This window comes from Phalacrocorax aristotelis, chromosome 25, assembly GCF_949628215.1.
Source record: "Phalacrocorax aristotelis chromosome 25, bGulAri2.1, whole genome shotgun sequence".
NCBI classification, from domain to species: domain Eukaryota; kingdom Metazoa; phylum Chordata; class Aves; order Suliformes; family Phalacrocoracidae; genus Phalacrocorax; species Phalacrocorax aristotelis.
Window position 1 is genome coordinate 2,808,999 of NC_134300.1, and position 27,195 is coordinate 2,836,193.

A 27,195-nucleotide genomic window follows, 5' to 3' on the forward strand; every position below is an offset into this window, starting at 1 on the left:
CCTGGAATGGGTGGATTTCGGTACGGGAGGGGCAGGACGTGTGCTTGCGGAGGTTATCCACAGCTTGCGATGACCGCGATGCTGAGATCTGAGACACTTTGAGATCTTGAGCACCCGACGACGCCGGTGCCTCCTGTATGTAGCCGTCGAGCCCTCGGGTGCCATTTCTGTGTTCAAGGCTCAAGGAAGCCACCGGGACCCACCTGGGGCAGCCGATCTGCCTGCCACGATGGGCCCGCCCCCGGCTTTATCCCGTCGCCCCTGGCTAATGTGATGTGATCCGAGGCCCTCGGGCCAGGACAGCGCCGTTCCCCTGTCCCTGCTGCGGTGCGTTTTACTCTGTTACATACATTGAAGCCTTAGGGCTGAATGTGAGCTCGTGGATGCTCGGACACGGAAGGGAAGGGGGACACGGAGATTTGCCGGTGACAATGTGGCACATGAGTCATAGCTTGACGGGGCTCGGCAGCCCCGAGGAAGCAGCGCTCACCAGCCCGGCCCAGGCCAATGAGGCTCCGTGCCGGGGCTCGTTTGGCGCGTGATCAGCGCATCTCGGAGAGCCCTGCAGCCCGGATGCGATGCTGTCGGAGCAGGCGCCCAGCCCCGGGTGCAGCCGCCCATGCAGATGGGAGGCAAGGTCGGCGTTGCCGCTCGCCGCCTCAGCCTCCTGCAGCCCTGTCCCAGCCCAGCCGCTTTGCGCTGGGTTCAGGACCCCAGTAGCTCAGCTCCGTTCCCCCTGTGGGGTGATTTCCAACAGGATCTCTATTATTTGTCAGCATCCAGTTCCCGAAATCCTTCCCAGTGCTGGTACCGCTGGTGTGGACTGGTCGCGGACCCCGTGTCCCCAGTCTGAGCCAAAGTCCCGCTGCGGGGCTGTTAACGCCTCCGTCCGGGTACTTGTTCCTACCCTCGCTGTGCTCATTTCAGCCTTGAGCATGCCGTCCCCCTCCTCCTCTCATTAAAGGGTGGTCTCCCCCTGGGGTCTGGTTCGTCAGGGGCTCTGCCGATGGATCGCGTGCCTCTGGGGCTGACGTCCTCCAAGCTGAGGCCGGCTCAACTCATTGCATGTGGGATGCAAGACATTGTGGGGGGAGGGAGGGCGCAGGGAAGGTCCTGCTTGCGCACGGGCTCCCAGCCCTGCTCAGCGTGGGGACCCCCGCTTCGAGGTCCCGATTTCTCGGTGAGCGATTTGGGGCAAAGTGGGGCCGGTTTGGGTACCCCAGACCTCAGTTTGCTTCCCTGCAATAACCACGTTCTTCCTCACCCCCAACCCCCCCAAAAAAAGATGTCGGAGGCATTTGTGCCCTGTCACAACAGAGGGGCCGGGTCTGGCCAGCCCAGGCGAAGACGATTTGATCCGAAGAAATCAAAATTCAGCCCCGAGGAAGCCGTGACTCAGATTTGCCAGGCTGCGCTTCCATCCGCCGCGCTGCCCGCCTGCGGCTGCGGTGGGCGGCGGGAGGAGAGGTTGCCATAGAGGGTCTGAGCGCCGCCAGATCCCCACGGCTTCGCCTCTACTCTCGCCTCGAATCCCCAGGGAGGGGAACTGCGGGGGCCGGCAGCTCGTACCCCCTCCCACCCCCACCCCCCCGTTAGCCACGGTCGCCTCCGCAGTCACGGGAGCAGCTTCAAGCCGGCAGCACCGGCACGGGAACCCCGCTCCCGAGGGAGCTCCCCGCAAGCGTGGGCAGCCCGGGGGAGGCATCGCCCTCCCTTTGGCTTCGCTAATAAGCGACGGCGAGGGGTGAGCCCCCCACCCTCCCGCCGGTGTGTCCCCCCACCCCCAGCTCCTCGTTTGCCGTAGCACAGCCCTCCCCGCCACCTCCCTTCCCCGGGCTGTTGCAATGGACTCTCCCAATGCTCAGTGTGTGTGTCGGAGGCTGCGGCGTTAACGCTGGGTCTGGTACCCGCGAGCTGTTTTCTTGCCGTATCCCTGCCGGAGCATCCTTCCTCGCAGCGCGGGAGGCAGACGCCGAGAGGAAGGCTGGCGCAGAGCGAGGGCTGACACAGGTAAGGAGAGAAAGAAATGCCTTTTATAAGGCAGATCCCCCCCTCCTCTCCCCGCTGCTTTTAATTAGCATCCTCGGAGCCGCCGTCTGATGGATTAGGGGTTCGGCTTCTCCTTTCCACTTGTGTGGCCATTTTGTCCTGGAAAACCTTGCCTGTAGCCTTGCTCTGTCTTTTTACGTGCGTGTTTAATAACCTCTTGTCATCCCTCCCGCACTGTCGTACGGACGGGGAATCTCTGCCGATGGGGATTGGGATTTCGTCGCGGGGATGGATGTTTATCGTGGTGGGACCGGCAGGTTTTGGGGAGGGGGAGTGCTGCAGCTCTCCGGGGGTGGCAAAGAGGGGGGGGCTGTTGGAATATGACCTTGGGCACAGGCGATTTAAAACTCTTCTCCCTTGTCGCCATGTTCTTGGTGTACCGCAAAAAGGCCGGGGGCTGCGGCGGGGGGGGGACGGACCCAGATGAGCCCTAACGTGGGACCTCCCAGGGGGCTTCGGGGCGTGCGGTGAGGGAGGGCTGCATCAATCGCTGGCTCCAGTTGGGCGCGTGGCAGGAGGAAATGGGTCCAGGCTCTGATAACCTTGTCGAGGGCTGGCAGTGACTGCTCCGGCTAACGCCAGGACGGGGCTGGCAGGGCCAGCGGCATGGTTTTGCAGGCAGGAGAGCCTTTTGGGGGGCTGTCCCCCACCTCCCCGGCTCTTGCATGTAGGGTGGCTACGTTCCGTGTGATTTCTGGCTTCCCTGCGAAATCAAACCCCTGATCTCGAAAGCATCTGACGTGCGGCGTTGGCTCGGCCGCTCGAGGCTCCCCAGCTCGTGCAGAGCAGCCTCTCCGTCACAGAGCCAAGCTGTGACCTTCCTCCCTGGCCCGTCCTCTTCCCCAGCGTGTATTTGGCCTCTCTCTGCCCCCCTCTTCATTCTGCCGATTCCCTATATGTAACGGTCCGTATAACAGCATCCCGCGGCACGGCCGCATTGGGAGGCACCGCAGGGAGCCGCCAGCCTGGCTGGAGCAAAATGACCTTGGCCATGAATCGGCTCCTTCTAGGGGCCTTGGGTGCCGATGGGTTTGATCTGAGGAGGGGGCCAGGGGCTCCCCTGGGTGGGTGCGGGGCTGGGGTCGCTGCCAGCCAGCCAGGGAGGCGAGGGCAGTGGGTGCGTTAGTGATTTTTACGCTGTTAAAAAGCACCTGCCCGCCCGGCTTCATTCAGAAACTGGGGGGGTCGTGCCGTGCCGCAGCACCGTCCCCGCGTCCCAGCCGGCTGCGCAGAGCCAGCGTGGGCTCCCGCCCCGGGGGGAGCGCTGCCCACAGCCCTGGCTATTTCGGAAGGGCTAATTTTAGCTTCCCCACGGTGCCCTGTCCCCTCGCTCAGGGAGCGGGGACGTGGTGCCGGCTGCGTCCCTCCCCCTGCGGCCCAACTCCTGCCTCGCCGGCCGTGCCTGGCCCCTGGCAGAGATAAAAATAGCCGTTTGGGGGGGTCACGCCGGCCCCCAATGGCTGGGTCAGCAGCGCCTGTGCCCGCTGCCTGGGCTGGGGTCTGCAGGTCCATCCCTGTCACGAGCTGCGCTGGGCTCTGCAAAGCCCGGGGTGGGGGGGGCTACACTGCCTGCCCTTGGCCTTCACAGCCTGTGGGGGGGGGGGACGCTGGGCGGGGGAAGGGGGTGCAGGGCACGTGGGGACAGGGGGATGCCACCTGCAGATGAGAGCCGTTGGGGTGTAGCCGGGTACCCCCTCTCCTCCCCAAAGGCTGCACCCTGGGGGTGCTGAGGGTCCCCCCCAGCACCCACCAGCTCTGCCCCTGGCGCCCGGTTCAGCTTCTGCCGACGCCAGCGTCTCTCGCCAAACACAACCCGCAGCCAAATCCCTTCTGGAAGCGTCCCCGGGGCGGGGGGGAGCGTGGCCTGCCACGCGCGGTCCCCGACACCCCCTCGGCCACCACGGCCAGCCGGATCGGGGCTAGGGACACGGCCAGGCCACCGTTGGCCAGCCCAGGACCCCCCAAGGGACACACCCCGCCCCCCCCCCAAACCTGCCTCCTTGAGCCCCCTGACTCAGGGCATGACACTGAGGCTGCCCTGGAAGGCTCTGGGGACCCCAGTGACCTTGGGGGGCTGGTCCCCTCGCCCTCCCTCCGGCGCCGCCCCATCCTGCAGCTCCCGAGGGAACAGGGGGTTGGTCCAGGCCTGCTGCTGGCCTAGTTTTGGGGGTGACTTGCAGTCCTGGGTGGGTGGAGCGGGGAGCAGCGATGTCCCCAACGTCCCCCCACCTCCCTTGTCCTCTGTCCCTTGTGGGGATACGGAAGGGCCAGATCCGGACGGCAGCCCAGCCTGAGGGGTGCTGTGCTGGGCCCCCCTCTTGCCAGCGGTGGGGGTCCCCGGCCCACGCTGTCACAGGGGACCCACCACCCTTGGGGTCACCCTGTGCCTTTGCGGGGGTCAGCAGAGCCACCCAAGCAGGGTCCCCGACCCCCGGGTCTGACCCCAGCGCTGTGACCCCACCCAAGGGTGCCCTGAGCTGGGGGGGGATGATGCATCTGCGTGGCCACACCCCCTGAAGCTCATTGGCTGAACAGCTGGGCCATGCCTCCACAGCCCCATTGATGCCGGTGGGGTGGCCACACCCCCTGGATCTCATTGGTCCTTACCCCAGCCACACCTTCCCGGCCCCATTGAGAGGATGGCGGGGGCTTTTCCCACAATGGTCTGGGTGGGCTGGCCAGGAGCATCGGTGGGGACAGGGGGGTCCCCGTGGCCTGGGGGACCCTGGCCTGCTAGGGGTGGGGATGGAGGGGCTGTGGGATCCTCCTGCTCCCTGCTGCCACCTGCCACTGCTGGGATCCCCACTGTGGGTCCAAGCCGGGGGGTGCTGCGGCCCAGCAGAGCTCCAGGCTCAGACCCCTGTCCCCAGGGGACACTGGGGTCCCTGGGTGGGCGATGGGGCAGGTGGCCTTGCAATGGCAGGGGAGACGTGGGCCCACCCCCTCGTCTTCCAGCTCATCTCATTTGTCCATGTGGATCCATCCTCCCTCTCACCATATTGAACCCACTGGTGGGTTTGAGTTCAAACACACAGCCGGGGAAGAGAGATGGAGGGAGGCAAACAAGCGCCGTAGCTTGTGCTCAGCCGTGTTATTAGCCACCAGAGAATCCACCTTGCATCCCACCCTCAGGTCAATGGGGATCTAAATCCTGCTGAAATGTGGGTGCCTGTGAGAGCTTTGGTCCTCCATGTGAGGGGAGGGGGCATCTGAGCATGGCGGGGGCTGGCAGAGAGCCGGCATCCCCCAGAGCTGCCCCCATCCTGGCCCCCACTGTGGGTGCCTGGTCCTGAGCTGGGCTCGCTGTGCCCGGGAGCCTGCCCTGGGGTGAGCCCCCCTGCCACCTCGCCGTGGGGCAGCAGTGCCCCAAATCCTCCTGTTGCCATCTGAGATGGGGAAAAGTGCTGCGGGCGCTGGGAGGGGGAGCCCAGAGCGGAGCAAAGCCCGGGCTGAGGTGGGGTGGGGGCTCTTCCCATCCTAAAATGGCCCCTGCTTGTGTCTGGGCTCCTCAGGTCTGGGCCAGCCTCTGGGGTCTCCCCGTGTCCCCTCCCAGCCGGTGCCACGCGGATGGGTAGCGCTGTCACCCGTGTCCCCGCGTCCCACCGTGGTCCCCGGGTGTGAGGGAGCCGCCCCCGACACAGAGCCCCCCCCCATCCCGGTGTCCCGGCCGATCCCACCGGCACCATGGATGAGAGCTTCCGAGACCGGACGGCGTTCATCCGCGGCGCCAAGGACATCGCCAAGGAGGTGAAGAAACACGCGGCCAAGAAGGTGAGCAAGGGCATGGACCGCATGCAGGACGAGTACACCAAGCGCTCCTACTCCCGCTTCGAGGAAGAGGAGGATGATGAAGACTACCCGCCCCAGGACGGCTACTACCGGGGGGGCGAGGGGGCCAACGAAGAGGAGGGGGCTTCCAGCGATGCCACCGAGGGTCACGACGAGGAGGACGAGATCTACGAGGGCGAATACCAGGGGATCCCCCGGCACGACTCGCTGAAAACCGGGGAGCGGCTGGGGGCCGAGGCGGCCGTCGGCGCCTTCGATGACAGCGAGGGACAGCGGCGGAAGGACAAGGAGGAGCTGGCGCAGCAGTACGAGCTCATCCTGCAGGAGTGCGGCCACGGCCGCTTCCAGTGGACCCTCTACTTCGTCCTGGGACTGGCCCTCATGGCTGACGGCGTGGAGGTCTTCGTGGTGGGCTTCGTCCTGCCCAGCGCCGAGAAGGACATGTGCCTCTCCGACTCCAACAAGGGCATGCTGGGTGAGGAGGGGACGGGGGGGCGCTGCGAGATGTGGGGGGACCGGAGCAGGTGGAGGGATATGGAGGGAGTCGTGGGATATGGGGGGCATGAGGGACAGGGGGACGTGGGGGGGGGTGCTGGGAGCTGGAGGATGCAGGGAGATACGGAGGCGTGGGGGGGACAAATGGGATATGGGGGGACATGAGGGATGGGGGCACAGGGAGATGTGGGGGGAGATGAGCAGGTGGGGATGTGGGGAGACATAGGGGATATGGGGGATGGGGGGGGACATGAGAGATGGGGATATGGAAGGATGTGGAGGGACACAAGTATGAGGAATGTGAGCAGACAAGGGATGGGGGGACACAGGGGATATGGGGGGACATGAGGGACATGGGGAGATGTGGGGAGACACGAGCAGTCATGGACATGGGGGAGCAAGAGCAGACAGAGGGACGTGGAGGGACGCGGGGGGCTCTGGGAGCTCTGGGGATGTGGGCTGAGGGCACACGGGGGTGGGACAGGACGTGGGGGGACGTGGGGATGCTGGGGAGCAGGGGGACATGTGAGGATCAGGGAGGCACGGGAGAGGTGGGGGGGACAGGGAGTGTGGGGAAGGGGAAGGACAAGGGGGACTCGGGGGGGATGCAGGGGGACATGGGAGATATGGAGGGTTGGGGTGGATGGGGGGACGTGGGGCAATGGCAGGACAGAGGGACGTGAGTATTGGGGGACACAGGGAAGTGGGGGGGCACAGGAGCTGTGGGGCTACAGAGGGACACAGGCAATGTGGGTGACAGACGTGGAGGGACCCAAGGAGCTATGGGGGGACATGGGGGGACACAGGGGGCACAATACAGGGGGTTAAGGCAGGGACGTGTGGGGTATGGGGGGACACCACAAGATGTGGGAGGGTCACAAGAAGATATGGGGGGGCCAGGAGGAGATGTGGGGACAAGGAGGGACATGGGGGTGGTGATGGGAACCCCCACGTGCAGGGCTCCCACCATCCTCCTCCTCCCAGTCCCACGCTGGTCCCCACCTGAGCAGTGGGGAAAGGGGGGCCGGGGGGTGAACGTCACTGCGCAGTCAGGCTGTGACTCATGGTCCCCCGGCCCCGCAGCCCCCCCCGGCCCTGCAGCCCCCCTGGCTTATCTCCCCGCTGCAGCTGGGCACGGCAGCGGGGGGGCCGAGGCAAAGCCCCCCCCGCTGCCTGGGGCTGATAAGGGGCTGCTGAGAGTGGGTCTGGGGGGGCTGCAGGAGGCTGCGATGGCTGCCCTGCGATGTGCTCCCCCTTCTCCATGGTGCCCGCTGCAGCCTGAGCCCCGCCGCCACCCCAGGTGTTACCGATCCCCCCCCCCCCGCCCCGAGACCTGGCAAACTCAGGGCAGGAGCGGGGGTTAGATGGGGATGGTATGGGGGGCCCTGGTGAGCCAGCTGGGTCTGGGGGCATCTCTGCCCCCCCCGTCCCATGGTCCCAGGCAGAGCAGGGGGGACAACCCAGGCATCAGCTCCCCCATACATCCGTGGGTGTTGGTCCCCCCTCCCCGCGAGGGGGCAACCTGGCTGTGCTCAGCTTGGGGCGGGGGGGCATCACCGCCACCCCCATGGCCCCCCAGCGCCGAGTCCCTGCCCCGAGCGCTGTCACCCCCCAGCGGGTGACTCGGGGTGCAGGTCCCTGCATCCCCCGGGTCTGACATCGCTGTGTCCGTCCGTCCGTCCCCCCCCGGCAGGGCTCATCGTGTACCTGGGCATGATGGTGGGCGCCTTCCTGTGGGGCGGGCTGGCCGACCGCCTGGGCCGAAGGCAGTGCCTCCTCATCTCCCTCTCCGTCAACAGCGTCTTCGCCTTCTTCTCCTCCTTCGTCCAAGGCTACGGCACCTTCCTCTTCTGCCGCCTCCTCTCGGGCGTGGGGTAAGGGGGGGGGGCACGGCGCCGTGTAGGGGACCCAGGCATCCGGGCCCCCCTGTGTTGGGGGGGGCTGAGCTCCCTCCTGCTCCCTCACCATGCCAAACCCCCCCTCCCCATTTGCGGCGGCGGGGATGCCCGGGCAGGCGGTGACGCCGTTCTGCCCTCCATCCCCCAGCATCGGCGGCTCCATCCCCATCGTCTTCTCCTACTTCTCGGAGTTCTTGGCGCAGGAGAAGCGTGGGGAGCACCTGAGCTGGCTCTGCATGTTCTGGATGATCGGGGGCATCTACGCCTCCGCCATGGCTTGGGCCATCATCCCCCACTACGGTAAGAGCCTCCCGGTGCCGGAGCACGTGGCGAGTTTGGTGGGTCTCAGCACCACCGCCATGTCCTGTCCCGTCTCCATAGGCTGGAGCTTCCAGATGGGCTCAGCGTACCAGTTCCACAGCTGGAGGGTCTTCGTCCTGGTCTGCGCCTTCCCCTCGGTCTTCGCCATCGGGGCGCTCACCACCATGCCCGAGAGCCCCCGCTTCTTCCTGGAGGTGAGCGGGCCTGGGGGGATGCAGGGCCGTATCCTGCTGGGGGGGTGGGGGGCAGAGATGGGGGGACCCACGCAGCCACCCCCAGTGGGTCCCAGGTAGGGACTGTGAGCCACTGGTAGAGATGGGCAGTGACTCTGAGGGGGTGGTGAAGGTGGAGGGACCAACAGAGGGACCCCCCAGGTGGGTGGTGGGACCCATGCAGGGACCCTGAGCAAGTGCTGGAGCTGGGAGAACACACGCAGGGACCCCCAAGTGGGTGGTGGGACCCATGCAGGGACCCTGAGCAGGCGACGGAGATGGAGGGACCCAGGCAGGGACCCCTGGTGGGTGGGTGGCCGCTGGTCCCGCCGCGAGCCCAGGCTCTGCCTTGCAGAACGGCAAGCACGACGAGGCCTGGATGGTGCTGAAGCAGGTCCACGACACCAACATGAGGGCCAAGGGCCACCCTGAAAGGGTCTTCTCGGTAAGGTCCCCCCGCCCCGGGGCTGAGCCTCTGGGCGCCCAGCAGCCCGGGGGTGGGCTGGAGGAGCCGGGGGCTGCAAATTCCCACCCCCGGGAAAAGCACCGCCCCGAGGGACTCAGTCCTGCTTTAAACAGGTGGGGAAACTGAGGCACGAGGTGGGGACGGGTCTCAGCCGGGAGCCTTGGCCGAGGCTGGCGCTTCTCAGTGTCCCCAAACCGTGTGACCCCCTCCACTGAATACCCCGCAGGTCACCCACATCAAGACCATCAAGCGGGAGGACGAACTCATCGAGATCCAGTCGGACACCGGCACGTGGTACCGGCGCTGGCTCGTCCGATTCCTCAACCTCTCGCAGCAGGTGAGGCCGGCCCCGGCCCCGGGGTGCACCCGCTCCCCACCCCCGCGCCCCCGCGTCACCTCTCGCGTCCCCTCCGTAGGTCTGGAGCAACTTCCAGCAGTGCTTCGCGCCCGAGTACCGCCGCGTCACGCTGATGATGATGGCCGTGTGGTTCACCATGTCCTTCAGGTGGGGCGGGGTGGGGTGGGGTGGGGGGCACCCGCCAGCCCTGCTGGGGTGGGAGCCCGGGGTCAGCCCCAGAGAGCGCGGGGTGGCACCCAGGGGTGCTGCCAACTGCGCACAGCCAGGGCCAGCAGCACAGGGATGGGGCTGGCAGCACTGGGATGGGACTGGTAGCACTGGGATGGGACCGGGATGGGATGGGCAGCACTGGGATGGGACTGGGATGGGCAGCACTGGGATGGGACCGGGATGGGATGGGCAGCACTGGGATGGGACTGGGATGGGACCAGGATGGGATGGGCAGCACTGGGATGGGACTGGGATGGGATGGGCAGCCCTGGGATGGGACTGGGATGGGACTGGTAGCACTGGGATGGGACTGGGATGGGATGGGCAGCACTGGGATGGGACTGGTAGCACTGGGATGGGACTGGGATGGGATGGGCAGCACTGGGATGGGACTGGGATGGGACTGATAGCACTGGGATGGGACCAGGATGGGACTGGTAGCACTGGGATGGGACCGGGATGGGATGGGCAGCACTGGGATGGGACCAGGATGGGACTGGTAGCACTGGGATGGGTCCGGGATGGGCTGGGCAGCACTGGGATGGGACCAGGATGGGACTGGTAGCACTGGGATGGGTCCGGGATGGGCTGGGCAGCACTGGGATGGGACCAGGATGGGACTGATAGCACTGGGATGGGACCAGGATGGGACTGGTAGCACTGGGATGGGACCGGGATGGGATGGGCAGCACTGGGATGGGACCGGGATGGGATGGGCAGCACTGGGATGGGACCAGGATGGGACTGGTAGCACTGGGATGGGGTGGGCAACACTGGGACGGGCTGAGCGTCGCGGTGCCGGACTCAGCCCCTCTCTCCCCGCAGCTACTACGGGCTGACAGTCTGGTTCCCGGACATGATAAAGCACCTGCAGAACATCGAATACGCCTCGCGCACCAAGCTCTTCACCCGCGAGAAGGTCCGGCACTTCACCTTCAACTTCACCCTGGAGAACCAGATCCACCAGGGCGGGGAGTACTTCAACGACAAGTGTGTCTGGGTGGGGGGGTGCTGAGGCCGGGCCCGCTCGTTGCACGAGTGGAGGTGATGAGCTGGGCTCTTCTCCTTCCCCGTCCAACCCCCAGGTTCATCGGCCTGAAGATGAAGTCGGTGACGTTCGAGGACTCGCTCTTCGAGGAGTGCTACTTCGAGGACATCACCTCCAGCAACACCTTCTTCAAGAACTGCACCTTCATCTCCACCGTCTTCTACAACACAGGTGGGAGGGGGCTCAGGGCGGTCCCCGAGGGGGCGATGAGGCGGGGTGACCCCACCGAACCCTTTCTCCACCCCAACAGATCTCTTTGAGTACAAGTTCATCAACAGCCGGGTGGTGAACAGCACCTTCCTGCACAACAAGGAGGGCTGCCAGCTGGACTTCAGCGACGACAACAACGCCTACATGATCTACTTCGTCAGCTTCTTGGGCACCTTGGCTGTCCTCCCCGGGAACATCGTCTCCGCCCTCCTCATGGACAAGATCGGCCGCCTCCGCATGCTGGGTGGGCACGAAGGATGAGCTGCGCTATGGGAGGGTGTCCCCGGGGACACCCGAGGCCAGGCTGGACGGGGCTCTGAGCGGCCTGGTCTAGCCGAAGATGTCCCCGCTCAGGGCCTGGGGTGGGACTGGGAGGGGGTGTCTTCGAAGGTCCCTCCCAACCCAACCCGGTGTACGACCTCTGGGTGTGTGATTTGAGAAGACCCTGGGGGTGCTGGGGGGCAGCGAGGTGACCCTGAGCCAGCACCGGGCCCTTGGGGCCAAGGGGGCCAGCGGTGTCCTGGGGGGCATGGAAAGGAGTGTGGCCAGCAGGGCGAGGGAGGTTCTCCTCCCCCTCTGCTCTGCCCCAGTGAGGCCACATCTGGGGGGCTGCGTCCAGGTCTGGGCCCCCCAGTTCAGGAAGGGCAGGGAACTGCTGGGGAGAGGCCAGCGGAGAGCTACGGAGATGGTCAGGGGCTGGAGCATCTCCCTTGTGAGGAAAGGCTGAGAGACCTGGGTTTGTTCAGCCTGGAGAAGAGAAGGCTGAGGGGGGATCTCATCAGTGCTTATAAATACCTGAAGGGTGGGTGTCAGGGGGATGGGGCTGGGCTCTTTTCAGCGGTGCCCAACGCCAGGCCAAGGGGCCACGGGCACAAGCTGGGACACGGGAAGTTCCACCTGAACATGAGGACAAACCCCTTCCCTGTGCGGGTGCCAGAGCAGGGGCACAGGCTGCCCAGAGAGGCTGTGGGGTCCCTTCCCTGGAGACATTCACCCCCCGCCTGGACGCGGCCCTGTGCCCCTGCTCTGGGGGTGCCTGCTCCAGCAGGGGTGGGACGGGGTGAGCTCCAGAGGGCCCTGCCAGCCCCACCACGCTGGGAGTCTGGGATTCTGGGCGCTCGGTGCCCACAACGCGGCGGGCAGGGAGGACACTCGCCCCCTCGCCCAGCCCTGACGCCTCCCCGTGTCCCACCGCAGCCGGCTCCAGCGTCATGTCCTGCGTCAGCTGCTTCTTCCTCTCCTTCGGCAACAGCGAGTCGGCCATGATCGCGCTGCTCTGCCTCTTCGGCGGCGTCAGCATCGCCTCCTGGAACGCCCTCGACGTGCTCACCGTGGAGCTCTACCCCTCCGACAAGAGGTGCGGGCCGGGCCGAGGGGCTGGGTGCCGGGGTTGAGGTTTTGGTGCCAGGATTGAGGCTTTTGGGTGCCAAGTCTGAGGTTTTGGGTGCTGGGGTTGAGGTTTTGGGTGCCAAGTCTGAGGTTTTGGGTGTCGGGGGTGAGATTTTGGGTGTCAGATCTGAGGTTTTGGGTGCTTGGGTGCAAGATGTAGGGTGCCAAGACTAAGGGTAGTTTTTTGGGTGCCAGCTGTGAGGTTTTGGGTGCTGGGGATGAGATTTTGGGTGCCAGGTCTGCGGTTTGGTTGCCAGGATTGGGGGTTTGGGTGCCAGGTCTGAAGTTTTGGGTGCTGCAGGTGAGATTTTGGGTGCCAGGTCTGAGGTTTTGGTGCCAGGATTGAGGGTTTGGGTGCCATGTCTGAGGTTTTGGGTGCTGGGGGTGAGATTTTGGGTGCCAGGTCTGAGGTTTTGAGTGTCAGGGCTTAGGTTTTGGGTGCTGGGTGTAAGGCGGGGGTGTCAGGTGCCAGGTGCACAGTTTTGGGTGCTGGGTGCTGGGTGCGGAGTGCTGGAGGCAAGGCTTTGGGTGCTAGTTGCAACACATGTGGTACTTGGGGGTGAGGTTTCAGCTGCCGGGTGCAAGATGTGGGGTGCTGGGAGGGGGGTTTCGGGTGCTGGATGCCAGATGTGGGGTGCCACGTTTTGGGTGCTGGGTGCCAGATTTGGGGTGCTTGGTGCAAACTGTTGGGTGCCAAGTGTGAGGGTTGGAGCACGGGATGCTGTCTGCAGGGTACAAGGTTTTGGGTGGTGGGTGCAAAGTGTGGGGTGCCAGACGTGACGTTTGGGGAGCTGGGTGCCACATCTTGGGTGCAAGGTATAAGGTTTGGGGTGCTGGATGCAACGTTTTGGATGCCAGATGGAGGTTTGGGGAGTCGGGTGCCAGATCCTGGGTGCTGGGCACCATGGTTTGGGTGCCAGGTGTGAGGTTTGGGGTGCTGGGTGCCAGATCTGGGGTGCTGGGTGCAATGTTTTGGGTGCCAGGTGTGCGGTTTGGGGTGTTGGGTGCCAGATCTGGGGCACTGGGTGCAATGTTTTGGGTGCCAGGTGTGAGGTTTGGGGTGCTGGGTGCCAGATCTGAGGCGCTGGGTGCCAAGTTTTGGGTGCCAGGTATGAGGTTTGGGGTGTTGGGTGCCAGATCTGGGGCACTGGGTGCAACGTTTTGGGTGCCAGGTGTGCGGTTTGGGGTGTTGGGTGCCAGATCTGGGGCACTGGGCGCCAAGTTTTGGGTGCCAGGTGTGCAGTTTGGGGTGTTGGGTGCCAGATCTGGGGCGCTGGGCGCCATGGTTTGGGTGCTAGATGTGCGGTTTGGGGTGTTGGGTGCCAGATCTGGGGCGCTGGGCGCCATGGTTTGGGTGCCAGATATGAGGTTTGGGGTGTTGGGTGCCAGATCTGGGGCGCTGGGTGCCAAGTTTTGGATGCCAGGTGTGCAGTTTGGGGTGTCGGGTGCCAGATCTGGGGTGCTGGGCGCAATGTTTTGGGTGTCAGACGTGAGATCTGGGGTGCTGGATGCAACGTTTTGGGTGCCAGGTATGAGGTTTGGGGTGTTGGGTGCCAGATCCTGGGTGCTGGGCACCATGGTTTGGGTGCCAGGTATGAGGTTTGGGGTGTTGGGTGCCAGATCTGGGGCACTGGGTGCAACGTTTTGGGTGCCAGGTGTGCGGTTTGGGGTGTTGGGTGCCAGATCTGGGGTGCTGGGTGCAATGTTTTGGGTGCCAGGTGTGCGGTTTGGGGTGTTGGGTGCCAGATCTGGGGCGCTGGGCGCCATGGTTTGGGTGCCAGGTGTGAGGTTTGGGGTGTTGGGTGCCAGATCTGGGCCGCTGGACGCCACAGTTTGGGTGCCAGGTACGTTTGGGGTGCTGGATACGAGGCTGTTGGGTGCTGGCTGCGGAGCGCGGGACACCAGGTACCGGCTGCGAGTTTTGGGGGTGCCTCCTGCGGGCTGCGGGCCGGAGGCGCTCCCTGGGGTGCCGCGGGCCGCGACGTCACCCCGGTGTCCCCCGCACCCGCAGGACGACGGCCTTCGGCTTCCTCAACGCCCTGTGCAAGCTGGCGGCCGTGCTGGGCATCAGCATCTTCACGTCCTTCGTGGGCATCACCAAGGCGGTGCCCATCCTCCTGGCCTCGGCCGCCCTGGCCCTCGGCAGCTCCCTCGCCTTGAAACTGCCGGAAACTCGGGGGCAAGTCTTGCAGTGAAATGGGGGGGGGGACTGGGGGAGAGGGACCCCCCCTCCCGCTCCCTACACCCCCCCTCCCGCTCCCTACACCCCCCCCAAATCCCCGCTCCCCTCCCTCCCCCCCCCACACCCCCCGGGGGATTAGTCTCGTTAGACACTGTGAAACGTCTTCTTGGAGCATTTGGGATCTTTTTCATTTGCACTTGGCCCCCCCGAACCCCCCCACCCCCCCACCCCCCCATTTCTTTTCTCGGTGTCATCCCCTCTGTGAATAGCTGCTCGCTCCTGGGGGGCTGCGGGGGGGCTGAGGGTGGGGGCGCGGGGGTGCCTCGGCCTTGCGGGGGTGTGGGACAGCCCCTGTGACCCCCGCCCCCCCTCCCCCCCCCCCCCCGCCAACACCCCTGCTGGGCCGGGGAGGAGGAGGAAGGAGGATGAAGGCTCCGACCTCAGCCCCGTGGCGGGGATGGGGCCGTGGTGGCTCCGTGCCTCAGTTTCCCCACCCGGAAGGTCAGCGTCGGGCGTGGCACAGGGTGGGGCTGGGAGGTGAAGGGGGGGGTCTCCAGCTGCATCCCCCCCCACCCCCAGGATTGGGGGTACCTTGGAGTGCACAGCCCCTTTGGGGTGCAAGGGCCCTTGGGGTGCAAGGCACATCAGGGTGCAGCGCATGGCGGGGCGCAAAACCCACTGGGTGCAGGGCAAGTTGGGGTGCAGAGCCCTTTGGGGTGCAGAGCCCTTTGGGGTGCAGAGCCCCCAGGCATGCCCAACGCCTTGGGGTGCGTGGCACACCAGGGTGCATTGCATGGCGGGGTGCAAATCCCTTATGCTGGGGTGCACGGCATTTTTGGGGTGCAAAACCCATCGGGGTGCAGGGCAAGTTGGGGTGCACAGCCCTTTGGGGTGCACGGCCCCTGAGCATGCACAACGCCTCGGGGTGCATGGCACACGAGGGTGCATTGCCTGGAGGGGTGCAAATCCCTTATGTTGGGGTGCACGGCATTTTTGGGGTGCAAAATCTGCTGGGGTGCACCACGCCTCCTGCTGCAGAGCCCCGCGGGGGCTGCATGGCATTTTAGGGCACCCACCACCTTAAAACACACGGCCCCTTGGGGCGCACATTTTGGGGTGCACGGCGCCTCAGCTTGTGTGGGTTTTTAGGGTGCATGATGCCTCGGGGTGCAGAGCTCCTTGGGGTGCCCGGCGCTTTGGGGTGCAGCGCCCCTTGTTGAGCACAGCACCCCACAGCACCTCGGGGTGCAGCAGCCCCCGACTGAAGCCCCAGCCCTTCATCTAATTTCGGGGTGCAGTGGGGGCCCCCCACACACACCAGGCACTGCCCCGCCGTGGCACCCATGGGTGCTGCGGGCCTTTATGCCTCCCCACATGGGTGCATGGGGCGGGGGGGGGGGGGAGCGCTGCCCCAGCCACTCCCCAGATGTGCGGGGGGGGGGACACAGCTGCATTTTGGGGTGCAGTGGGGAGGAGACGGCGACGCCTCCGCTCCCAAAACTGCCACTTTTTCCTTTTTTTTTAAACCCATTTTTAAAGTCTTTTCTTTCTTATGGGTGCTGGGAGGGGTGTGGGGGGGGCGCGGGGTGCTCCCTGCACCCCCTTTGCCTCCCCGCACCCCGTCCCCCCCCCAGCCCAGAGCACAAAACCACCAGCGGTTTGCAAAGCACAAAGCGGCGCCTGGATCCAGCGCCAGGACCCCCCCCCCCCCCAAAAAAAAAGTGGGGTACGGGGGGGGTCCCGGCACTGTGCCCCCCCCGGGTGGGTCCCCAGCAAGAGATGGGAAGTGTTGGTCTATGCAAAAGCGCTTCGGAGGCCCCCGGCAGCCCCCCAATATTTAGGGCAGCCCCCCCCAGCATTGCGAGCAGCCCCCCCAAGCGATCAAGCAGCGTGTGCTTCATCTCCTCCTCCTCCTCCCCCCCCCCCCCCTTCGGTGTAGCTGGTCCTTGGGGGAGCACCCCAGTAGTTCTGTCCGTACGCAGTCGTGCCGTGCTGTAGTTTTTAGATGTTTGTAAATTAATTAAACAACAACAAAAAAACACTGGAAAAAAAGCACCAAAAAAAACCCCCAAAAAAATCACCCAAAATGACCCAAAATATCCCGCCCCGCGCGGAAGCATGAGCCAGGCGCCGTTTCCGAGCTGCTCCCGAGGGAGGGTTTATTTTTTTTTGGGGTGCGGGATGGGGGATGCACCCGAGATGGTGATTTAAAAATCAAAGGAAATGGGGGTGGGGGGTGATGGGGTACCCCCACAATCGCCCCCAAGGTGAGAGCGGGTGGGGGGGGGGAGAGGATGCGCAGAGGATGGGGTCAGGGTGGGACCCGGGGGTGGCTGGGGTGATGCAGGGCGGGGGGGCACCCCAATATTTTGGCGCACCCCCCCCCCGGCCCCAAATTTGGGGTCCATCCCCGTCGCGGTGTCACCGGGCGGGGGGGGGACGGGACGGGACCCCCCCGGCGCTGCCGTCACTGATTCCCGGCCGCCTCCCCGCGTCGCTCCCGCTTGGAGCCCCCCAAACAAGGGGGTCGGGGGGGGACGCGGGGGTCGCTTTCCCACTGCTGGGGGGTCCTGGCGACGATGGCGAGGGCGTGCAGGGGTCCGGCCAGCTCGGCGCGCAGGGCGGCGTGGACCAGGCGATGCCGCTGCAGCGGGGGGAGCCCCGCGAAGCGCCCACTCACCACCACCACGGCGAAATGGCTTTCGGTGCCGGGGGGGCCGCCGTGGCGGGGGCTCTCGTCCACGACCTGGAGGTGGGTGGGCTGCAGGGCCGCGTCCAGCTTGGCGCGGATGGCGCGGGCCAGGGGGCCGTCGGCCATGGCGGCCCCCCGCAGCCCCCCGCCGGCCGCCGCCAGGAGGGGACCCCGCATCCGGAGAGAGGGGCTGCAAGGGAGAGACGGGGGGGTCAGGGGGGGCTCTGCAGGACCAGCCCCGGAGAGTGGGGGTGATGGGGGGGTAAGGGTGATGATTCGGGGGGGCTCTGCAGGGCCAGACCCCCTTTATGGGGGTGGCAGTTAAGGCTGATGATTCGGGGGGGCTCTGCAGGGCCAGACCTCCTTTATGGGGGTGACAGTCAAGGCTGATGATTTGGGGGGGCTCTGAAGGGCCAGACCCCCTTTATGGGGGTGGCAGTCAAGCCTGATGATTCGGGGGGGCTCTGCAGGGCCAGACCTCCTTTATGGGGGTGACAGTCAAGGCTGATGATTTGGGGGGGCTCTGAAGGGCCAGACCCCCTTTATGGGGGTGACAGTTAAGGCTGATGATTTGGGGGGGCTCTGAAGGGCCAGACCCCCTTTATGGGGGTGGCAGGAAGGGGGAAGCAAATGCGCTTAAGGGGGGGGCGTGAGTTTGAGGTGCTCCTGCAGGGTCAGACCTCATTTATGGGGGGGAGGAAGGGGCAATACGGGGGGGGAAAGGGGTGCTCGTTTCTGGGGGGCCCTGCAGGATCAGCCTCCCAAGGTGGGGGTCAGAATGGGGGGATAAGGGGCGGCACAGGGGGATTAAAGGGTGGTGGGTTTGTGGGACCCAGCAGAACCAGCCCCCAAAACCGAGGGGGGCGGTCCTGTCCAGCCTCACACCCCACCCCACCCCCGACCGGAGAGGGGGAGCAGGGAGAGACGGGCCCGATACCCCGCCCCGTGAATGATGGGGTGCACCCCCCACCTCGACAGCATCCCCCCCCCCCCGTTGCAATGCGGGGAGCACACCCCCAACCCCCCGCCATGTGCAATGCGCGGGGGGGGGGCGCACCCCCAAATCACCCCGTGTGCAATGCGTGGGGAGCAACCCCAAACACCCCCCCACCCGCCCCCCCGGTGCAATGCGTGGGGAGCAACCCCAAACACCCCCCCACCCGCCCCCCGGGTGCAATGCGTGGGGAGCAACCCCAGACACCCCCCCCAACCCGCCCCCCCCGGTGCAATGCGTGGGGAGCAACCCCAAACACCCCCCCACCCGCCCCCCGGTGCAATGCAGCCCCCCGACCCCGGCCCTCACCCCGTGCCGCTCGGGCTCGCGCCGCCGCTGAGCACGCTGGGAGGTGGAGTCCGCCCGCCCCGCCCCGTCACGTGACCCCGGCAGAACTACAGCTCCCAGAAGGCCTTGCGGCACATTCCCGCCCCCGCGGCCGCGGGGTGCTGGGTGCGGGGTGCAGAGCGCAGTCTAGTGTGCGGCCGCAGCATCTGGGGTGCGGGGCGTGGGGTGCAGGGTGCAAGGCCTAGGGTGCGGGGTGCGGGGTGCTGGTGCAGGGTGAACCGGAGGCCCCCCCCCCCCCCCACCCCGGGTGTTGTGCAGAAGGCGCTCCCCGAACGCCCCGCCCCCCACAGCCCGGGCCACGCCTCACCGCCCCGCCCCGCCCCTCATCTCCCTGATTGGCTGCCACCCTCCGCCCCTGCCTCGGCGCGTCGGGGCGGGGAGGCTGGTGACGGCTTAAGCCCCGCCCCGCATGCCCTAATATGGCTCGGGGGTTTGGGGGGCGGTGCCACGTGACCCGCGGCGGACCCGGGCGGCCGCGTGCGCTGCGCGCGCCCCTCGCACACCTGGGCTCGCGCGCCCGCGCGCGCCCGCGGCACGCTCAAGTACGCGCACACGGGCTCGTGCACGCAGCCGCAGGTTGCGCGCTCAGATCCCCGCACGCACGTTGAGCACCCACGCCCCGCACCCACGCCCCCCCGTTACACGCAGGGCGGGCACAGCTCCCCCCCCCCCCCCGCCCGGTTCCTCCCCCGGGGGTCCCCGGGACCCCCTCCCCCCCCCCCACGGGGCCGCCCCCCGCCGCCAGCCCGGCCCCCCCCCCCCCCCGCAGCTCCCGCCGCGCCGGGCGGCCCCCGCGGGGAGGAGAATTAACTTTTCTCTTTCTCCTCCTCCTCTTCCTCCTCCTCCGCCGTCAGTCTGTCCCCGTCAGTCCGTCCCGTCCCTCCGTCCCCGCCGCCGCCTCCCGCCGCCCCGGGGGTCCCTCCCAGCCCGGGCTGCCCCTGCCCGGGGGGGGGCTCTTCCTCCGGCCGGGGTCCCCTCCCCAGCCCGGGGGTCCCTGCTCCGGGGCTCCTTTCTCCACCCCTCCCCAGCCCGGGGGGCCTTCCTCTATCCGGGGGGTCCTTCATCCCGGGCTCCCCTCTCCATCCCGGGATCCGCTCTCCATCCCAGACCCCCCCCCTCCATCCCGGGGCTCCTTTCTCACGCCCCCACCCGGGGTCTCCCTTCTCCCCTTCCCCTCCATCCCTCCCTCCCAAGACACCCCCTTCCCCCGGGGAGGGGGTGCTCCCTCCCGGCGCCCCCCCCCCCCCCCCCTTTTCCCCGGCATGGCCCTGGCGGCGGGGCCGTGGCCGGAGCCTCCTCTTCCTCCTCCTCCTCCTCCTCCTCCTCCCCCTCCTCCCGCCGGCGGCGGCCCGGAGGCGGCGGGGAGGGCGGCGGGGGACTGCCTGGTGTGCGGGGACAAGGCGAGCGGGAAGCACTACGGGCAGTTCACCTGCGAGGGCTGCAAGAGCTTCTTCAAGCGCTCGGTGCGCCGCAACCTGTCGTACAGCTGCCGCGGGGGTCGCGACTGCCCGGTGGACCAGCCCCACCGCAACCAGTGCCAGTACTGCCGGCTCCGCAAGTGCCTCCGCGTGGGCATGCGGCGGGAAGGTGCGGGGGCGTGCGGGGGCGGGGGGCGAGACGTGGAAAAGGGGAGAGGGGACGGAGAAGGAGGACAGAGAGGGGATGCAAAAGGAGAGAGCCCAAAAGAAGGGGAGAAGGTGGGAAAGAGGGAGAGGAGGTGGGAAAAGGAGAGGGGCTGGAGCAGGAGAGAGCGCAAAAGAAGGGCACAGGATGGAAAAGGAGGGAGTGTGAAAGAAGGAGAGAAGGTGGAAAAGGAGAGGGCTTGGAAAAGAAGGAAAGGGGATGCCAAAAAAGGGAGAGGGGATGCAGGAGGGGAGAGCGCAAAAGGAGAGGGGATGGAGAAGGAGAGAAGGTGGAAAAGAGGGAGAGAAGATGGAAAAGGGAGAGAGGATGGAGGAGGAGGACAGAGAGTGGAAAAGAGGGAGAGAGGGTGGAAAAGGAGAGAAGGTGCAAAAAGAGGAGAGAGGCTGGAAAAGGAGAGGGGATGGAAAAAAAGGGAGAGGGGATGCAGGAGGGGAGAGCGCAAAAGGAGAGGGGATGGAGAAGAAAGCAAGCGGGTGGAAAAGAGGAAGAGACGATGGAAAAGAGGGAGAGGGGACGGAGAAGGAGAGAGTGTGAAAGGACAGGGGGCGGAAAATAAGGGCAGAGTGGAAAAGAGGGAGCGGGGACGCAACGGGAAAGGGGATGGAGAGGAGAGAAGGTGGAAAAAGAGGGGCTGGAAAAGGAGGAAAGGGGATGCAAAAAAGGGGAGAGGGGATGCGGGAGGGGAGAGGGGATGGAAAAGAGTGACAGAGGATGGAAAAGAGGGAGCGAAGGTGGAAAAGGAGAGAGTGAAAAAGAGGGAGAAGGGATGGGAAAGGAGAGAAGGTGCAAAAGAAGGAGAGGGGATGGAGAAGAAGGGATGCAAAAAGGGAGGGAGGCTGGAAGAGGAGACGGTGCGAAAGGAGAGGGGATGGAAAAGGAGAGGCTGGAAAAGCGGGAGCAGGTGCGAAAGAGAACGGCGAGAGCGAGGAAGAGCGAGAGCGAAGGCAGAAAGGAAAGGGAGGGGGAAAAGCAGAAACGAGCAAGAGGGAGCCAAAAATAAAAGAAAAGGGGAAAAGGAGGAAAAAAGAGGGGGGAAAGGGCAGGGGCGAGGAAGAGAAGGGGGAAAGGAGGAAGGGAGCGAGCGAGCCCGAACGGTAGGACAAAAGAGAAAGAGAAAGGTGAGAGGGGAGAGAGCGAAAAAGAGAAAGCAAAAAGAAAAAGAGAAACGAAAAGGGAAGGGAGAGAAAGGGAAAGGAGCGCCTGAAGAAAGAGAAAGTAAAAGAAAGAAAGTGAAAGCGGGTGAGGAAGGGCTGGCGGGGAAGGAAAGAGAAAGAAAAAGGGCAAAAAGAGAAAGAGAAAACTCCGCTCCCTCTTCGCTTTCATTTTTCCTCCGCTCGTTACCCCCCTCGGCCCGGGCAGAGCATCCCCGCGGCACGGAGGACCTTCCCTCGGCGGCCGAGCGTCCCCCGAAGCCCCCTCGCCCCTCGCCGTCCCCCTCCCGCGGCCCCTCTCTGCACCCCCGAATCCAGCGCCGCCGCCCCGCTGGCGATGGCAGGGCTCCCTCCTCGCCCGGCTTCACCCTCCGGGGGATAAACCCCCACCGCGTCGGTTTTTTGGCTTTCCCCACAGGAAAGGCTCCGCCGAGGGAACCCGTTTCTTGTTGCACTTAATTATAACCTCACATAAACTCCTCTTTTTACCTTTAAATTTCTTTAGGGCTTAGCTTAGGCTCGGTTTTTAAGTCCGGCTCTATGCCGAGGTGGGGACGATTTACTTTTCCTCTCCGTTCTACGTAGCCCAGGGACGTGGCTGTTAAAAACCCCAGGGATTAGAGGGCAATAATACAGATATTCTTTAAAAGATTAAAAATTTGGCTTTCTGGGAGGAGTGTCCGGTAAATCTGAAGTTAATTAGTCTGAATACTTCGCGTGACCGGGATTAAAACCACATTTCAAGCTCCCCGCGATACGCCGTGTGCCGGTCCCTCACCCTCCAACCAGCCCCATCATCACATTTTGGCTTGATTTTTATATTTTTGCTCCCAAAAGCAGCAGCGTTAGAGCAGACTTTTTTATTTGTTTGTTTTTAAGCCAAAATGGTGCGTCGGGGCATCGGCTTTGCCACCGTACGGAAACCTCGGTGCCGAATCTCTGCCGTGCAGCAGCCTCCCTGCTCGAATAAGGCCCCGGGGCAGGGAGGTGTGTGTGTCCTTATTTATATTCAGGTCCTTATTTATAAATTTAGGATTTATTAATAATCACAGCGAGGGCCCAGGCCGGGCTCCACAGCTCAAACCCGGCTCTACCTCATCCCCCGAACGGCGGGTTTATTCCGCAGCCCCTCGAGTCGGCGCCGAGGGTTTGGTCCTTTGGCAACAGCGACGGCTGCGATGCTCCTGCCCGGAAAGTTGCCTTTTTTAGCATTAAAAAAAAAAATCCCTCGAATTAAAAAATGTCCTTTTTGTAGCATAAAAATAAATGACAGAAATTCAGATAAGGTGGAAAATTGCCGTGGGAGGTGAGAAAGGGGTGTCCCGGCACGGCCGCGGCGTCGCACCCCGGCCTCACAAATAAATGTGAGTGAGGTGGGACCAGGGTCAGGGAGAAAATCAGCTCAAGCCTAACCCTTGATTTTCCCTTTTCTTCCCCAAAAAGGCCGGTTGGATGTTGGGGAGGGGGGGATTTTTGCAGCGGCCCTGGGCACAGCAAGACCTGCTCGTAGCAAACCTCCACCCGCTTCGTGCAGCCGGAGACAGGGATTAAATCCCTGCGGGGGAAAAAAAACTCCAGGCGAATTCCCTGCCCTGGAGAAACCCCGCGGGGTCGTTTGGGGTCAGATCAGGGTGTTTTGGGTTGGGTTTGGGTTTTTTTTATTCTTTTTTTAATCTTTGTTTTAATTCAGAATTGCCGCGAGCTGCTGCCGCCGGTTAACGCCGGCGCGATGGGCACGGCCTCGGCGGATCCCCCGGCCCGGCGTTATTCCCCAGGCAGAGGCCCCCCTTCCCCCCGTGCCCCACATCCCCTCTTGGCTCTGGGTTTTGGGGGGCCCCCAGGTGCCCTGAGAGGGGTGCAAAGCCGCCGCGGGCCGCGGCGCCTCCGGGCTCGGGGAAACGCTGCCGATGCCTTGTGGAAAAGCACCTGCGGGGGGTTAAACCTTCCCGGGGATTTAATTAATGAGGCTGGGCTGTGCCTCAGTTTCCCCACCTGCTCGGGGCCTTGCCGGCTGCTCCAGCTCGAGTTGGGGCGCCCCGAACCCCCTGGCTCGGGCTCCCCGTGATGCTCCTTATCCCGGCGTTGCCAGCTGGGAACCGGCACCGAATCCAGCACCAAATCGGGCACCAAACCGGGCGATTCGGGAGCCGAGCGCTGCTTTGGGCGGAGTTTATCCCCCCCTAAGGCTGCCGAGGGTGCAAGGCCCGGGCGCGGGGTTTGGCTGGGAAAGGTGGATTAAACTGCGGCTTCCCCGAAATCATCCGGGGTGAGACGCGGGGAGCGCGAGGCCTGATCCCGCGGCCGGGCCGAGGCGGCGGCGTTGGGATTAGCGGCGTGTTCGGCTGCCGGATCCGGCCCTGCAGCGGTCGGTGAGCCGGGGTCGAAGCGCTCCCCCACTGCTGCCGGGTCTTTTTGGGGCGAAAAATCTTGTTTTATTTCCAGGACACACCCAATGCTTTGAAGCAATTGTTTTGGCTAAAAAAAGGGGGGGGGGGAAAGGGGTTGGAGGGGTCGAGATGATGCAAAAGGAGGTTTGTGGGGATGCAAAGGGGGTTTGGGGTGATGCAAAGGGGGTTTGGGGGCTTGGGAGGATGCAAAGAGGGGTGTATGGGTGGCGAGGAGGGGGCTGCACCCCACAAACGGCACCGGGGCGATGCTGAGCAGTTTGGGGAGAGCCGGGGCCGAACGCTGCGCCCCAAGGGTGGGGGGAGAGCGGGAGGAGACCCCTGGCACCCCAATCCTGGGGGAACCCCTGTTCCCACGGCCCCCGATCCCGACCGCTGGCTGACACTCGGGACTGTCACGCCGCATTAGGCTAAGCCTGGCTCAGAGCCTGCCCCCGCCGCGGGGGGCAGCGATGCCGGGGGGCTGAGCCGGGGGCACCAGGCAGGAGGAGGAGGAAGCCGGACCCCCACCTGCCCCCATGGCATCACCAAGAGGGGGGAAGAGAAAGGCAATTTGGGTTTTGGATTTTTTAAGCCCAAAGTGCAAAAAACCTCAAGGCGCTGGCATCTGGGGGGAGGGGGGCGGTGGGGGGGGCACCCCAGCAGCCCCCTGGGGCCCCTCGTCAGCACCAGCCCCTTGAAAGAAGGGAGTGACGCCCAGTGCCTGCATGGGGACCCTTCCCCAAATCCAGCGTGCCGTGTTGCATGGCCGTCCTAGCTGGGGAGCCGCGGGGGGGCTGGCGGCCGGCCGAGCCCCGGTGCGTTGCGCTGGGGGGTCACTGGGGGGGGTTGTCCCCATCCTGGGCGACACGTCCCCCCTCTAACATGGGTGGGGGGGCACCCACGGGGCTTTTGCACCCTGGGGATCTCCTAGCACCCACCGTGCTCCCCAGCCCGGTGTGTTTGACCCCTGGAGAGTGCGGGGTGGGGGGTGGGGGGCACACACGCAGGGGCGGGTGCCGGCGGGTTCGGGGTGCTGACCTCCTGCTCCCTTCCGCAGCCGTGCAGCGAGGCCGCATGGCTCACGCCCCGAGCAGCCCCGGCCAATACCCCGCGGTCCCCGGGGACCCCTACGGCGGCCACGGCTACTTAAGCGGCTTCATCTCCCTGCTGCTCCGCGCCGAGCCCTACCCGCCGGCTCGCTACGGCGCCAGTGCCTGCAGCCCAGCGGCGTGGTGGGCATCGAGAGCATCTGCGAGCTGGCCGCTCGCCTCCTCTTCAGCGCCATCGAATGGGCCAAGGGCATCCCCTTCTTCCCGGACTTGCAGCTTTCGGACCAAGTGGCTTTGCTCCGCTTGGGCTGGAGCGAGCTCTTCGTGCTGAACGCGGCGCAGGCGGCCTTGCCGCTGCACGCCGCGCCCTTGCTGGCCGCCGCCGGGCTCCACGCCGCCCCGATGGCCGCCGACCGCGTCGTCGCCTTCATGGACCACATCCGCCTCTTCCAGGAGCAGGTGGAGAAGCTGAAGGCGCTGCACGTCGACGCCGCCGAGTACGCCTGCCTCAAGGCCGTGGCGCTCTTCTCCCCCGGTGAGGGGGCGGAGCCGGCGGCGGGGAGGGGCTAAAAGGGGTGGGGCTGCGGGTGCGGCCTGGTGGGGTGGGGTCCCAAGGAGGGGTGGGGTGGAGTTCCGATGGGGTGGGTGTCGGTGGGAGTGCAAGGAGCGGACGGGCTGGGGATGGATGGGTGTGGCTGAATGGGGTGTGGTTAAATGGGGCGTGGCTGAACAAGGTGGGGTTCCAAGGGGGTGGGGCTTAATGGGGTGGGGTCCCATGGGGTGGGCATCAATGGGTGTGCAGGGAATGAATGGGCTGGGGTAAAATGGGGAGGGATTTAAGGGGGTGTGGCTTTGGGGGTGTGGTCCCTGGGGCTGGGCATCAATGGGTGTGCAGGGGATGAATGAGCTGGGGATGAATGGGTGGGGCTAAATGGGTTGGGGCTGGGGTGGAGCTTAATGGGGTGTGTATTAGGGTGGAGCTTAACAGGGTGTGTGTTACGGTGGGGCTTAGTGGGGTGTCTCTTAGGGTGGGGCTTAACAGGGTGCGTCTGGGCTTAATGGGGTGTGTCTTAAGGTGGAGCTTAGTGGGGTGTGTCTTAGAGCAGGGCCTAATGGGGTGGGGCCCCAATGGGGCGAGGCCAAGGAGGGGGGTGATGGGGCAGGGCCGGGCAAGGGTGGGCGGGGCAGGAGGGGCGTGTCGGGGCGGCGCCTCAGCGCCCCGCCCGCAGACGCGGTGGGGCTGTCGGACCCGGGGCAGGTAGCCGGCCTGCAGGAGAAGTCGCAGTGCGCGCTGGAGGAGCACGTGCGGCGGCAGCACCCCGGGCAGCCCAGCCGCTTCGGGCGCCTCCTCCTGCGCCTGCCCGCCCTGCGCAGCGTCTCCGCCCCCGGCATCCAGCAGCTCTTCTTCAGCCGCCTGGTCGGCAAGACCCCCATCGAGACCCTCATCCGCGACATGCTGCTGGCCGGCGCCGCCCTCAGCTGGCCCTATGGCCCCATGCAGTGACCACCCCCCACCCCCCCCCGGCGGGACCCCAAGGGGGACCCATGGATGGGATGCCATGGAGGGGACCCCCAAGGATGGGACAGCAAGGAGGGGACCCCAAGGAGGGGGGGAACAGCGAGGAGGGGACCCCCAAGGAGAGGAGACCAAGGATGGGATCCGAAGGATGGAACCACCAAGGATGGGATCCAAAGAGGGGGACCCCCAGGGTGGGATCCCAAAGAGGGGGGGCAGCAAGGATGGGCTCCAAAGGATGGGGAGCCCAAGGAGGAGACCCCAAGGGGAGGGACCCACGGATGGGGACCCCCAAGGATGGGATCCCAAAGAGGGGGATGCCAAGGGGTGGGACCGCAAGGATGGGAGCCCCCAAAGATGGGACCCCAACAATGGGATCCCAAAGATGGAACCCCATGGTTGGAGGCTCCAAGGAGGGGACCCCAATGATGGGATCCCAAAGATGGGGACCCCAAGAATAGGACCCAAGAATGGGGGGACACACACCCCCCGCCAGAGGGGGGCCCGGGTACAGGGATGCTGCTGGGGGTGGATTCCCTCCCCCCCCCCCACATTTAAGGGTGAAAAGCAGGTTTTGGGGGCCAGACCATGAGCTCCGGGGGGCGGCCCCCAGCCGGCACCTCCCCCCGCGGGGCACGGGGAGGGGGCTATTTATACAAATAAAATAAAATAAAATAATAAAATAAAAATAAAAGCCTGTATCGTATCCTCGCTCCCCACCCCCCCCCGGGCGGGGAAACCTGTGCTTCTTTCCTTTTATTTCCATTTTTTTTTTTTTTCATTTTTT

At 65.2% G+C, this 27,195-nt stretch overlaps 3 protein-coding genes across 5 annotated transcripts in view; 1 reads left to right on the top strand and 2 right to left on the bottom strand.

Annotated features, from left to right (window-relative positions):
* The first annotated feature begins 1,229 nt into the window (after positions 1-1,229).
* SV2A (synaptic vesicle glycoprotein 2A) lies at positions 1,230-27,048 on the top strand. Of its 2 annotated transcripts, XM_075074854.1 has the most exons (14): positions 1,230-2,010; positions 5,562-6,313; positions 8,027-8,207; positions 8,380-8,531; positions 8,613-8,746; positions 9,120-9,209; positions 9,457-9,567; positions 9,647-9,735; positions 10,624-10,788; positions 10,884-11,017; positions 11,097-11,300; positions 12,254-12,413; positions 24,901-25,427; positions 26,122-27,048. In XM_075074854.1, the coding sequence occupies exons 2-14, from the start codon at positions 5,734-5,736 to the stop codon at positions 26,394-26,396; spliced, it is 2,802 nt and encodes a 933-aa protein (XP_074930955.1). In that variant the 5' UTR covers positions 1,230-2,010; positions 5,562-5,733; the 3' UTR covers positions 26,397-27,048. The 2 variants fall into 2 exon arrangements, with proteins under 2 accessions (XP_074930955.1, XP_074930956.1); XM_075074855.1 differs by lacking the exons at positions 24,901-25,427; positions 26,122-27,048 and adding an exon at positions 14,457-14,676 and having other exon boundaries at positions 1,241-2,010.
* On the bottom strand, positions 16,761-18,752 carry BOLA1 (bolA family member 1). The gene is made up of 2 exons (XM_075074898.1): positions 18,623-18,752; positions 16,761-17,509 (listed from the first exon to the last, which is right to left on the bottom strand). The coding sequence occupies exon 2, from the start codon at positions 17,494-17,496 to the stop codon at positions 17,095-17,097; it is 402 nt and encodes a 133-aa protein (XP_074930999.1). The 5' UTR covers positions 17,497-17,509; positions 18,623-18,752; the 3' UTR covers positions 16,761-17,094.
* The window catches only part of POLR3GL (RNA polymerase III subunit GL), a 47,679-nt gene continuing 43,606 nt past the window's right edge, over positions 23,123-27,195 (bottom strand). For both annotated transcript variants that reach the window (XM_075074894.1, XM_075074895.1), the window contains one exon: positions 23,123-23,347. In XM_075074894.1, coding sequence (XP_074930995.1) covers positions 23,138-23,347 — 210 coding nt within the window. In that variant the 3' untranslated portion in view covers positions 23,123-23,137. The remainder of the gene's footprint in view (positions 23,348-27,195) is intronic.